The 13,974-nt window shown below is 47.0% G+C and overlaps 1 protein-coding gene across 2 annotated transcripts in view; it reads left to right on the top strand.

Moving 5' to 3' along the window:
• The window catches only part of PolZ1 (DNA polymerase zeta catalytic subunit), a 282,317-nt gene that overhangs the window by 185,243 nt on the left and 83,100 nt on the right, over nt 1-13,974 (top strand). Inside the window, exon 15 of one of the 2 annotated variants that reach the window (XM_075896104.1) lies at nt 4,976-5,350. In XM_075896104.1, the coding sequence (XP_075752219.1) occupies nt 4,976-5,350 (375 nt within the window). Of the gene's footprint in view, nt 1-4,966; nt 5,351-13,974 lie in introns of both variants that reach the window. The other variant, XM_037424966.2, reaches the window with a different exon arrangement.

Raw genomic sequence — 13,974 nt, 5'->3', positions numbered from 1 at the left:
ACAATTTTGAAAGCGTGGAATCGCAGCAATCATTCTGTCCGGCCCTTCTGTAGTTAAAGGGACACTAGAGGCAACTATTAAGTCGATGTTGATTTTTGAAATAATGATCTAAGAACCTTGTGGTGTTACTTTTGGGCCAAGGAAGGGTCTATTTTAAAATAAAATCATGTTTTAGTGGTTTGCGTCGGGTTAGCGCACTTCAAATTACCCGCTTCACTGAAGCGGACTGACCGGACCGACTCACGTCACTGTTGCCGTGCACAGTGATGCCCGGCCTTACTGCGGCTAGTAGTAGCAGACCGAAAATAGCGGGAGCCACAGCAGCAACAATGATCATCCCGCCATTGGCTCTGAGAGTGCAGACATGTTTTGGTTCAACTAGGCCCCGCTAGATGGCACCACATGTCCAGTTTGACCTTGCAGAAATTGAATTTTTGAACCACTCATGCCATTCCCCGTTACTAACGTCCGGCGGTTCTTTTTTCCATTAATCAAACAGGCACGATCTAGCAGCATTTTATTGCATCTCTTGATGCACAAAAGGTTCTTTATTTAGTGCAGGTAGATCAATTACTAGTGATTAATTGTAGGCAGTTCGTCTGATGTCATCGGGATCATTTTGAGAATGCCCTACTGCGGCGCATGTGTTCTTGTGCCTTTACCTTAATTTCTTGGTAAGTAGGGCATTTTTGTTGGTAATATTGTCAAACGTTGAGCTTTCACTGTGACCTAAGTTGTTATTCGACTTTAGTGTCCCTTTAAAGGAACGCATGATTCTGTATCTACTTCTTGCCCAAGTGTGAGTTTCCGTGCATACGCTAAAACCAAGAAGCTGCATGTTCGATAACTTGCTGATAAGGGTAAGCAACCTAGCATTGATTATTCCGTGTGCAGCAAGCACTTTCGCGAAAATACTTTTTGTATTGTGTAGTGGTTGATATCTGGTGATTATGGCGTGGGACTTTCAGTAAATGTACACATCAGAATTCGCGATTTATTCATGCCAGGTCGACAGGCCTTTTTCAGCTGTCAGCAGTTCAGGGCGGCGAGAATGATTTTGTCTTGAAGCTCTCATTTTGCTTTGCATATGCAAAGGTTTTTTCTGTTAGCAGCCATGATGTGCTGAGCTGCTGGTAAACAGAATGGTTTGTGCCAGAGACCAGCAGAACCACTGAAAACAAAAAATAAGGTCACTGCAAATAATAGTCGAACAAACGATGCGAGCAGGTATGATTGCAGTGTTCAATGGTGCATCACATCAGTCAATAACCCCATGCAGAGAAGCGCGTGTAGTGAAAGCGAGGATTAGGGAGACAAAGTATATGTGCATGCAATACGACTTGTTGTTATATATGTATTATAAAAAAATCGTCCAGTAATAATTCTGGTGAAAGTAGCAATCCGCACAAATCACGGTTGTTGGGAAGAGTAATGCTATTGCTGCAAAAAAACTCTAGATGCCCTCACGAAGGTCAGCCGAATTCAACTAATGCCAAAGCATCCCCCGTTTCCTTCAGCCACTTGATACCGCTCTGAAAACTACACAGCGAGGTGTTGTCGTGGATTCTGCACGGCAGTCCACCCTGACCAGAACGTTACAGTCTCAGCCGCCCACCTTCCACGCGAAAGAATGAGACCACTGCACACTATCTTGCTTGCATCAGCAAACATAAATGTTCGTGCAATAAGAGAATGGTTCGATTTACAGATTACTAGATGATTTTCATAACAATCCGCCTTTTACCAGAGCGCCTCTTCACGTTATGTGCCCATGCGGCAATGCGCATGCACTCCGTTGAAAGTGCTTGACGCGGCGATGACCGAACATTGGCTCACTAAAAATATTCGTTGGCAAACCCACTAAATTCTTTCGCAGCTAATACAAACACAACCGATGCTTGCCTGTGATTATGGCAGACCAGCCTAAATAACAGGAGTTGTCGAACACGTCGCACAGCCTATACCACGTGATGTCGATTTTGTCCTCGCAGCCAATATTTCTAGCGTTTCACAAGTGCCTCAGAATAATTTTTCATGTCCTTGAATGTAAATGCAACTTGATTGTTCTCCAGAATTGTTACTCCAGATTCTCCAATATGAGAAATTTTGCTGCTCCAAAGTGCTCCAATATGAACATTTTGCTGCTCTGAAAATTTATCCAAATCGGAAGAGCTCAGTGTTATCACTCATCGAACCCACATATATAGAATTTTCGGTATATCGAACTCGTAAGTTATCCCATTGAAATTTTTTTGTAAAAGTATAGATATTTGCACGTGTAAACTGAAAGGTATTTTTACTTGCCTTTGGATATATCGAACACCGCGCGAGCAGGAAGGTGCGCTTCGGCACTCGCCGCACCCCGCGATCTCCGTGGCAGTGCGGCACCGTGCGCGAGTTGAAAGGTGCGCTTTGGCACTCGCAGTGCCCAGTGACCTCTGCGTGGCACCACACCTCTGCCAAAACCCGAAACGCTCGAAAAAACGTAAGGGCGAGAGGGCTCGGACTGATCAATCTCTAACTTGTGGAACAGCTTTTTTTTTTCTGTTTCTCTTTGTCTCTTTCGTCAAGCTTTCACCGTGTACCTGTCTGCTCGGAGAGTAAGAAAGAAGGAGCCGACATCTTCCTCCTTTTGCCTTTTCTTTTATTTTTTTGTATTTTTTGTGCTGATCTCTTTGGGTTCAATATATTCGTGTTTGACTGTGTGTGTGTATATATATATATATATATATATATATATATATATATATATATATATATATACATACATAGTGGGAGTAATAATTCAATGGGCCAGTTAGTCTTCTTGAAGGTATGGGATTTGGCACAACGGGAGTGTTGTCAACAAGGATAAATATATTTATTTCCCAACAGTTTCGGGAGGGGTCCTCCCTTCATCAAAGGATGAGTTATACTAACATTAACTTCCAAACTTCGTTGCTGCCGCGTCCCTCTCGCCTTGGAAGATGTTCACGTGCTCGCAACGTGAACAGGAATGATATAATTAAGGGACCAAACAAAGTATCAAAAACGACTTCTCAAACGAACTTACTCCTCATCAGCGCCACGAATCAACAAGATACTTTCCCGCCATTTCAACATAATCAGGCAAAGAAAACAACTAACTTCTATTTTTGTGAAGCCACCTCACGTGGTGTACCGCAGGGATAAAAATCTGAAGGACATTCTTGTCAGAGCAAAAACAAACACCCCCAAAATTCAATCAGGGTGCCATCCCTGCGGAAAAGCTCGATGCAAGGTATGCCCACAGATGGTCACAACACGTGAATCCAAAGCGAACTTCTCGGATTTCAGATTCTGCATAACTGAAAGCCTTAATTGCGACTCCAGTAACGTAATATACATGCTACATTGCAACATCTGCGGGCAAGAATATATCAACCAAACAGACACGTCATTTCGGCTGCAGTTCAATAATCACCGGTACCACCCCACTTCACTGCCGAAGCTATCTTTATCTAGACATCTGCGCCTGCCAAACCACAGTTTTGAAAATATCAGCGTAACTCTTTTGCAGTCCGGTTTCTCAAACAGAGGTGAGCGCGAACAGCGTGAGCCATATTTTTTCAAATTTCGAACATTAGTAGCCGGCATCAACGACGTCCGCGGAAGACTCTCCTGCCTCCGAGAAGTAAGCCAGGAGGAAATTGGTGACAAAGATTGATAGCTGGAGAGCATGCTTGTTTTTTCTGACTCACTCGTACGTGTACACTGTCCTTTCTTGTTTTTTTTCTCTTCTTTTTTTTTTCTTTTTTCTTTTTTTCACATGCACATACAAAGTGGTTCTGTTCGCCTACCACTTGATGACCATTGAAGGGAAACGGACGCCCCGCCGCGGTGGTCTAGTGGCTGAGGTACTCGGCTGCTGACCCGCAGGTCGCGGGTTCAAATCCCGGCTGCGGCAGCTGCATTTCCGATGGAGGCGGAAATGTTGTAGGCCCGTGTCCTCAGATTTGGGTGCACGTTAAAGAACCCCAGGTGGTCGAAATTTCCGGAGCCCTCCACTACAGCGTCTCTCATAATCATATGGTGGTTTTGGGACGTTAAACCCCACATATCAATCAAGGGAAACGTACGGAGATGAAAGAGAGCCGACCGACCCATTAAGGGGAAACCCTTTCCTTACGCACGCCGTCATGGACCCCTCCCGCTACCGCGGCGACAATCTTGGGTGGCCCGACACACGCCGAGAACTGACCAGCACGGGATTAGAACCGGATGTGGACGTACACGGACATTTGGTTTTGTTCTCAGTGTTGACAGTGGTTCTTCCTCTTTTTTACTTTCTTTTTTTTCTTTTTTTCTTTTTTTCCTTGTATTCTTTTTGCCTTTTTTCTTCTCTTTTATCTTTTTTTCTTGCTTTCTTTTTTTTTGTTCTCTCTCACTCTCGCAAACATCTTCCAAGGCGAGAGGGACGCGGCAGCAACGAAGTTTGGAAGTTCATGTTAGTATAACGCATCCCCTGATGAAGGGAGCACCTCTCCTGAAACTGTTGGGAAATAAATATATTTATCCTTGTTGACAACGCTCCCGTTGTGCCATATCATATATATATATATATATATATATATATATAGACACACACACAATGCAGGCTCAATAAACGGAACCTGAAGGGATCAGAAAATTGTGTTGTGTACAACAGGAGTTTCGTATTTTGAGAGATGAACAGAGATGCACATTTAAGATACGAAAACAAACATATCAGGTGTTCCGTACAACAGGAGTTCCGTTTACTGAGATATGAACAGAGATGCACATTTAAGGTATGAAACCAAAATATCAGAGGCAGCTGTTTCATTTAAGCAGTAGTTCCGTTTAACAGATTTCAGTTTACTCAGAGTCTACTGTGTGGGTATACTGTGTGTAATTTATCTATATAGAATTTCTTTATTATTAGTGTGTGTGTACACAGTGCTCAGGTTATGAGATACGAAATTACCAGATTGTGCAGTTGGGGTGAGGAAGACAGCCGCTACAACCACTCGAGACCAAGGGACGCAGACGGGAGCACGACCACCCGTGCTGGTTCGCCAGTTGCTGGGCAGGGCACGAGCACGACGATTCACGCGCCTCTCTCTGCGGCGACAGCAGCAGCAGCAGCAGCAACATTCGCAGATGCGGAAGCAGGAACGGTCGCCAGCGAAACGCACTGGAGCGGAAGGACCTCATCGACCGGGTGAAGCTCCAGGCTCGTCTCCTCCGGTTGCTGAGGATTGGCAGCGCTGGCAGAGCTGTTGCGTAGCATCCATGCTGATGGCGCCAGGCGAAGGCGGCAGCACGCCTTCCGGAGAGAAGCCGAACCAGTCGCCATCCTTGCCCATCAGAAGTGAGTAAAACTCCATTTCATATTTAATCTTTATTTCTTTGAAAGAGGGTGTATTGCACAAGGGCTGTGTTTTTTTAGAGAATGTAACGATGATTCCACGTGAATTAGCATTTGGTGCACAATGCATGAAGCTTGACGAGCAGAATACAGGGGTGATGCTGGAACAAAAGTCATTCCAGTGTTTCCTTTCCCTGGAAAGAAATGAAGTGGAGGATATTTCAGTGTACGCAAGCTGTGACTTACCAGTGTGATGAGATAAGAGAGTTTCATGGATAATTTGCTTTTGTGGAAAAACGTGCACAGCTGGGTAAACAAGTGTGCACATTGAGTGCTTTGCGTGTGGTGAGGGTGATTAAAAACAAATGGAGACCGTGAGAGGAGTACCGTAGGTGGAGCGAAATGATAGCAAGACAAAGCAAGAAAAGGGAGCTCGCTTTTAGAAAACACTCGGCACCTCGGGCATATTCGCAATATCATAGAATCGCAGACCACCTGGTTGTCGGTCCACACAAATGTCAATCACGGTCTTCTGTTAAAGGGTTCATGACAACCAGTTTTCGTTGGTGGTTTGTGTTATGGGGTTTAATTCTTGCGTGTTCACAAATGAGTCGGTGAAACTTCAGTGCACTTGGTAAAGCATATAAATTTATAACGAGCATTTTTTTAAACAATCGAGTGTCCTGTGAGTCAAACAACACTGGCACCTTGTGTGTCGTGACGTAGCGAGCTGCTTGCTTTGCGAGTGTCTGCATTCCAACCAACAATTTTGTTTCGTGGTCAGCTGCACATACAGTGGAGCTACTGCATGTTTCTTCAGCTTGGCATTAAAAAATTGAACAATTTGAAGAGGCTGAAACTTGGGTAGATTATGAAAGCGCCACTCTATACAGCACATGGCATCACACACACCATGGCGGATGCCGGCAGTGTTTAGGATTGCCACCAGGGCGCGGAGTCCATAGCCAGCGACTTCTAAGGTTCATGTTGTAATTATATATTATTTAAATCTCATTTTTCATGTATGTGCTTCTATTTTTCACTGAAAACCACAATTTGGTGGGTGGCAGTGTCATGTACCCTTAAAACGGAGTTGATTATGGCTAGAGATGGGCTGCATCATTGCTGTGCTGTTAGAAGAGTATAGAAGAGAAACAGAGATTTAATGCAAGTAGCGTAGCTGTGGCAGCGTTACATTAATAAAACGTGGTGTTATAAGCAGTTGTCGAGATACACTGTACAGTGAAACCTTGTTCTTGCATACCTGCCGGGAACGCGGCATAGCTACACTTTAAATGTGCTATGCATTGAGGGGGTCTGCCCTATGAATGGCTAGTGCATAAGCCTAGTCAATGTTCTAGCCTTGCACAATTGTACCGTGCACGATAAACGCCCCCTTCCAGTAGCTCGAGTTGTCATAGCTACGATGGGTTCGATCGTATAAGGCAACAGGCTTGCTCAACAAAACTACACTTTGTTGCTACGTTAGCAATAAAAATGTAAAGGTCACATTGAGGGATGGTCGGCTCTATGAAGATAATAAAGGCTTATGCCTTTCATCGTTGATCGCCTTGTCTTGCAGGGAAATCCGGGCTTGTTCTTACTGTGTAGTGGCCGGTGCAAGAGAAACCATCTCCCCGTCTGCACGCTCATGTTGCTCAACCACCCAGTTCCCTCTTCCGCTACGAGGGTTGGTTTCCTCACCGAGGGAGAGTGACCCGTTTCGTGAGCTGGGAAACGGGGATAGCGTGCGCCGGCCGTAGGGCGTTTGGCCCTTTAAAAGAGGCTTCATTGTCTCCGACGTGTACCCTCAGCTAGGCTGTTGCGCTGCCGTAAAGGAAGCATGGGCGCACATGCTTCTTCACATTTTCCTCCCCTTAAAAAGGCCCTCGAATGGCAGAGGCTGAAACAAGAGAATAATTTGTTATTCATCATCGAGGAAGGCTAGGACAGTGGGTCCCCGTGTATGCCCTCCTGCGGTTGGTCCTCAGACACGGATGTTGCCGGGGCCCCCACTTGTCGCTGGCGTGCCTACTTGTGTCATAACCAGTCATTGCCACCACTGTCGCCTTTGCCGCCGCTACTACCACCGTAAATCAGGTGCCGGTAGTACTGTGGTCTAGACAGCACCCTGTTTAGCCCCGTCACTCAGTATGTTGATAGCGACTGAGAGTAGCCAGTTGGTGAAGTGTTTCATTCAGCACTGGATTCAAGCTGCCTTCTCCAGCACGGTGTGGGTTGCCGCATTAGGTCGAAGCTCCTCCGGTCTGGTGGGCTCGGGATTTTCATCTTTGGCATGTCGTTCTATGGCCTCAAGGTAGCAGAGGCCATGAACGTGTCCGAACAACCATGGCTCGACTGGGTCCTTGTGACTGTGGCTCGAGGCAGCTGGCAGTTGGTCACCAGGTGCCTCTTGCGTAAAGGCCCGGTGGTGAGGGCGATGGGGTAGGATGGAAGTGGCGTTGCTTGGTCAAGGGGCCACAACGAAGACATGGAGGTTGTTGGGGGTGATTCGGCAGTAGGAGTGGTCTGCTCTCTGAGCTGTTTCAGCGGCACCTCTTTCCCTTTAGACTATTCATCTGCTCGACATAGAAAAAGACGAACATTCGCACAATAAGTTGTACATTAACCCTCTCACCTCGCGTTGAACATAACAAACGCAGGCTGCCATGTAGAGTTGTCTTTACCAGTTACGCAGGAAGTAGTGCGGCTCTGGGCTACTCACAGAATCTGTGAGACACGTGTGTGCCACGGCATTCAAATGACTTTACAGTGGTGAGAGCACCCGTACGACCTTGTTGCTAACAAATGAAGGGGCACTTCAATTTGCTTATTATAACCTGAGTGGGCATAACAATCAACAATACATTTTACTTACCCAAAACAAATAGTCAGTGATATAGCATCTCGCTTGTAGGTGCTGTAAAGGTTGAAGGTGGAAGTAGCTGATGGCATCCCACCGCTGCCACCAGTTGTTGCGAATGGGGGCCTACCCGGTCTCTTGTGGTAGCGTGGTGTAACCGGGTGGAGGAAGCGAACGCTGACAAGAAGAGGATACGAAAACAAACAGGTTTAGGACACTATTTACACTTATTTACAGCAAAGAAAGGTTATTTGTTTCACAAACCACGAGCGTGGTGGTTGAACCGTTATATGGTTCAGAGCGACGTTTAGCACTCTGTGGCGTCGTTTTAAGTCCTGTCGGGCTCCTCCTCTTTGAGTGGAACACCAATCACACGCACACAACAGGTGAGGGGGACGAGCATGCACGGTCCATGTGAACGTCCAATATTGAGTCGTGATCACTGCACTGCAAGGTGACGCCAGCGGGGCTCTTCCTCGTCGTGTATGTGCCGCTAGTTGAGAGGTCCCAAGTTCCTGACAGCGTACATCAAAGGGTCCGCCGATCTGTTCGCTCAATTAGCGGGGCGATTTGCGGCGGCCGCTACGGTCTCTTCCAAGGAAGATGCTGTCTTTTTGTCCTCTCTCGAACGGTTTACGGCGTCGTGACGACACAACATCTCATCCTCCGGCTAGCAGGGACAATGCCTGATGGGCATAGGCAGCCGGCCGGTCGGCTACTTGATTGGGGATTAAAAGAGCGCCGCTTCCCCGTCAGCAGCTCTGGCACCGGTCACAACAGCTTCCCCAGATGAGTCGCCGAGGTCATCAGGCATCGCTGCTGCTCGAAGGGACGACGAAAGGGTTCGCATTTGAAAGTCAGGAACTCGCCTTTGCTTGCCGCATGGTTGGGATAATTGCCGAAATCTTCGACAGCGTCTGGCAGATTGGGCACCAAAGGGGCTGAGAGCCTCCCCAGTAGATCGGCTTATGCACAATGGTGTCTGCCGAGACGAATCGCCGGGCCAAACGTAACAGCTCCTCCGCCGCCCGGAAAATCTCGGCTGGCCAGCGTTCCCAACCGCTGGGCACGAAGAGAATGGCTGGGGACGAGTACGATGGCCTGGCTTTGACCCTCCAGCTGCGAACTTGTAACCAACTCCAAAACCAGCTCACAATGATGGACAACAGCAAGGCTAACCACACAACACAATACCATGCTGCAGTCAAGCACATTGGACCCGCTTAAAACCCTCCAGGCTTCTCAAGAAACACAAACAAAAGAAAAACCTGTACGCTAAAATTTTGAGACAGTTCAGTGCCGCCAAAGTTACAACAATCATGGACGGGGAGATGCTTACCAAAGATGGAACAAATTGCCGTGCGAGAAAAGCACACAAAGGCACATACAATTTGGCCCCATATAACCATGATTACACTCTTTCAAAACTAGCTTCCTACCATCCGCACTATGTTGTAACTTACTCTGCTAATTTCATGACTAACTTCATGAAAGACAACTACTTAATTTTCACACAAATGCAGCCTGAACCTACAAAAGGTATCTGGGCACATTTTCTATTCTCTCATGACACTTAATGTAGTTGTGAGCGCCTACTTGTAGGACACCTTGACGCCAATGAAAACTCACTTACAGCAGATCAAACTGCGTCCTATAATTCCTAGAAATATATTTCTAGCTCCAATGTTCGGTAAAGCATAACGCTCAGCCCAAGAGATCACCTGATCCTTGAGTACACACTAAAATAACAAAATAAAGGGAAATGCAACTCGTGTACCAACACGCTAATTTGCTGGATGTAGACATGATGTAGCTTCATGTCAGCCCATGTTTTTAAAGAACGCACATGACTTTGTTGTGCGCTCTAGCACAACATCATACTCTCATCCAAAGAGCGCTAGCAAACTAACACACACCTAACCAAGGCAAATCCCTAAAACCAAGGCATCGCTAAACACGCATCTTAACGTAAATGTTCACAAAGAACCAAACGCAATGAAAAATAACACTAGATTTCATGCACTTCCGGAGCACCCAAGAAAACCTGCATAAGTTTTGCGCTAAATATCCTGTACCAAATTATTCTAAAACATCAGCATTTCGAAAATCGCATTTGGTTTTTTTCGAAAACCTTGAAATTCTCATTTATTTTTTTTTAACACGGTATACAATTTCTTACTACACAAAAAATGGCACGAAGCATACACACTTCGGCTCCGCTCGACCAACGTTACCATGCTTTCAAATTTAGCGGGCGTACCTAATCTTCATTCATGACTAACGCGCTCTTATATAAAAGAAAAACTCATTGCAAGCAGTCGGCTGACTCATGCGGGTTACTACTTCCGCATAACGCTCAACAACTAAACTCAAAGCTTTGACAAAGCTTACACACAAACAAATTCTAGAAGGAAGAAAAAAATATCCGAGCAAACTAGCTGTGGAGATGACACAGGAACACCACTTTAAAACCAAAAATAGGCAAACAAATTTGCTTCTAAGAAAATTTCTGTACCCTGCGGTCTCCAGCTTACAGCTGTTCCTCTCTCTTCAATCGTACCCGCGGTGGTCGCGGTCCTGGCAGATTTTCAGAACGCCTGAGGCAACGACGCGTATGTGCTACCAGCTACCGGGGTCCCCACGCAGCGTGTTGGGAGTATCCAGGCAGAGTAAGCTTCACCACTAGGGCGACGCGTCACAGCCCCTCGAAGCCCGCCTGTACCCTGTTTAGCTACCGGTGGGTGGCCGGCCGGCACTGGGGATCGAACCCCGCACCTCCCGTAGCTGAAGCGGACGCGTACGTGCAATGCCACAGCTGCGGTTATGTGCTACCAGCTGAACGGCACAGTCACGCATCATTCGCGATTTCAGGCAACTTCTGTCATTCTGACGGAGGGGACCCGAGCGATGCGTGGGAAAGAGTGGCCATGCCTTTTTTGGGGTAGCTCCCGTGTTGTGTTTAGCTATTGTGGCCTTTTTTCTAGGACCCCTTCGACAATGCTGTCCCTGCAAAGCTTTAAATCTCCTGCGTACATTCCGTCGCAAAGATGCGCGCTGTGGCCTACCCTTTCGCTGCTGGCGCCTTACTTCCCGCCACAAAGGCCTCTTCGCTGAGCTGGACGATGAGCTATCCTCTTTTCTTTCTCCCCGAAGCTTGCTTCCTCCTTCTGTCCTTCGCTTTGTCGGGCGCGTATGCTTCACTCCTCTACGGCGACGTCTATGACCGACTTTTCCTGCACCGTTAAGAAATTGGCCTCGGGTTGCGTCATCGGTAGTTTTACAGCTCAAGGGTGCTTCTGCACCAGCTGCCACAGTACTTCGGCACTATGATTTCTTAGCTCTGTCGCCTTGTCTGGCCGATTCATCTGTGCTAACGCTGTACTCAGGTGCGCCCTGAAATGTTCTGTGAATAGAAAGGAAAGACCGGTGCTCTTGACGCAATTCCTTTCGCCAACCTGCTTTTCTCTTACTTTTTGTCCGGTTGCTCGGACGCATGCAAACTGACTTGGGCGTCGATGCAAAGTGCCTAGTACTACTTTCTACACTCAAAGGTATTGCGCCTTCTTTTACACGCGTAGTACTGTTTGTCTCTCTCGCAACTTTCCATGTCGCCTGCGTCTGCGCCGCTTCTTGCGGCTCGTTTCCAAGCTTTCCGATAGCAACTCACACTCATGAACCCTCTCACAGCTTTCGTCAGCTGTCGAACCTGTGCTGTCTAAATGATTTTTGAAAAAATCACCTGCTTCACATTCTAGACTGGTGGACAGCTTCACGCTCTTAGGAACAGTGTGGCTGTTTTTCTTCAAACATCTAGCTGGCATTGCTGAGAGCTGTCTTCAACTGCACTGATATCATTCTCTACTTTCGCTGTTTCCCCTGAGCTTTCTCCGGTGTCCTTGATTACTTCCACATTGTCTGCAAGATCCACCGTCGCGACAAACACAGTTGAGGTCTGTACCAGCCTGTCTACCGCTATTCTAGCTGTCTCGCTAGTATTCAACTGACACAGCACCTAGTTGCACTCGCTCTGGCCTTTGTCGGCCTCTCTACTCAACGCAGCATCATTCGCAGTGCTCAAACTCGATTCGTCTTTGAATCTGCTGCTATTTTCACACGTGCTAGCCCTGTCTGGGGCTCTAAACTGCACCTCACTCATTTAATTATCGCACTTCTCGTGCGCTACAGTTGCGTATGGCTGAATCTTCCACCGCCTTGCCTCGACTTTTTGTTCCGACAGTTCAATCTCTAGGCTGAGTGCTCGCTCACGCTCTTCACCTTGCTCCCGTTTTTCTATCTCCCATTTTTGCTCACTATCCACCTTGGTGCTATAAGAGACACGCGGACCTCTCTCAGGCTTGGTTTTACTACCAGCACACAGTCGCGCGTTCTTCAACGGAGCGTTCGTGAGCTTGTATATTCAATTTGCTTTCTGCCAACTCTGATGCCGAAGCACCGCAGTAAAGCTGCCTTAGCTACATTCTAACTATTGAACTCCTCCTCGGAAAGGTACCTTGTTCTACCCATTAAGTCGCACAAAAGGACACTCAATAAGGCAATAGACCAACAGTCTTCGTCGAGCCCTAGGTCTGTGCAAACATTCTCGTAAGAAGTTAGGTAACTTTCTATATCCTCACCCTCTTCGAATGCATAGATCCTCGAATGTACTTGAGACCATCTAAGGCACTGTATTGATCTCCTTGTCTCTTCCTGTTTTACTTTCAGGCTTTCCTTCCACTGGTCTCTTTCTTTCTGTCGTTCTAATCTTTCTTTTTCTTCTTTTTCTTTTCTACCTCTTCTTTCCTTTTCTTCTGTTTCTTTTCTATCCCTTCTTTCCTTTTCTTCTCTTTCCCATTATCTTTCTCGCTCCTCCATTTTCTGTTTTTCGAAAATCTCTACCGCGCTTTTAATCTCCTCCTCACTGGTCCCAAGCTCCTGACAGCGTACATCAAAGGGTCCGCCGATCTGTTCGCTCAATTAGCGGGGCGATTTTCGGCGGCCGCCACGGTCTCTTCCAAGGAAGATGCTGTCTTTGTTGTCCTCTCTCGAACGGTTTACGGCGTCGTGGCGACACGACGTCTCATCCTCCGGCTAGCAGGGACAATGCCTGATGGGCATAGGCAGCCGGCCGGTTGGCTACTTGATTGGGGATTAAAAAAGTGCCGCTTCCCTGTCAGCTCTGGCGCTGGTCACAACAGCTTCCTCATCGCCAGTTGAGTCGCCGAGGTCATCAGGCACCGCTGCTGCTCGAAAGGATTATGAAAGGGTCCGCATTTGAAAGTCAGGAACTCGCCTTTGCTTGCCGCATGGTTTGGGTAACTGCCGAAATCTTCGACAGCGTCTGGCAGACTGGGCGCCGAAGGGGCTGAGAGCCTCCCCAGTAGACCGGCTTATGCACAATGGCGTCTGCCGAGACGAATCGCCGGGCCAAACTAACAGTGCGCATAAGTCATGCACATTGTGTGCATTGGCTTTGTGCTGTGTACAGTGAGAGGTTTGTTGGAATGGCCGTGTAGGTCCAGCAGCGTGCACATGGTGCACCATCCGGCTTTATGCACATTGCTGGACGACGCATGGTGGTAGTTTTGAAATGCTAAATACAGCTTTCGCCCTGCACGCTGTCATGACATTGACTCAAAACTTTATTTCCCAGCAAAATTTCTTCGTGGTGTTCTTTAACTGGCAAATTTTACTTCATTAAAAGCAAGATCATAAATACATTGGTTCCTGTGGAGAAATATTTTATTGTTATATTTTTTATTTTGTT

This window comes from Rhipicephalus microplus, chromosome 5 (assembly GCF_043290135.1).
Source record: "Rhipicephalus microplus isolate Deutch F79 chromosome 5, USDA_Rmic, whole genome shotgun sequence".
Lineage (NCBI taxonomy): Eukaryota > Metazoa > Arthropoda > Arachnida > Ixodida > Ixodidae > Rhipicephalus > Rhipicephalus microplus.
The sequence above is the reverse complement of the archived record's forward strand: the minus strand, read 5'-3'. Positions and strand labels throughout refer to the sequence as shown.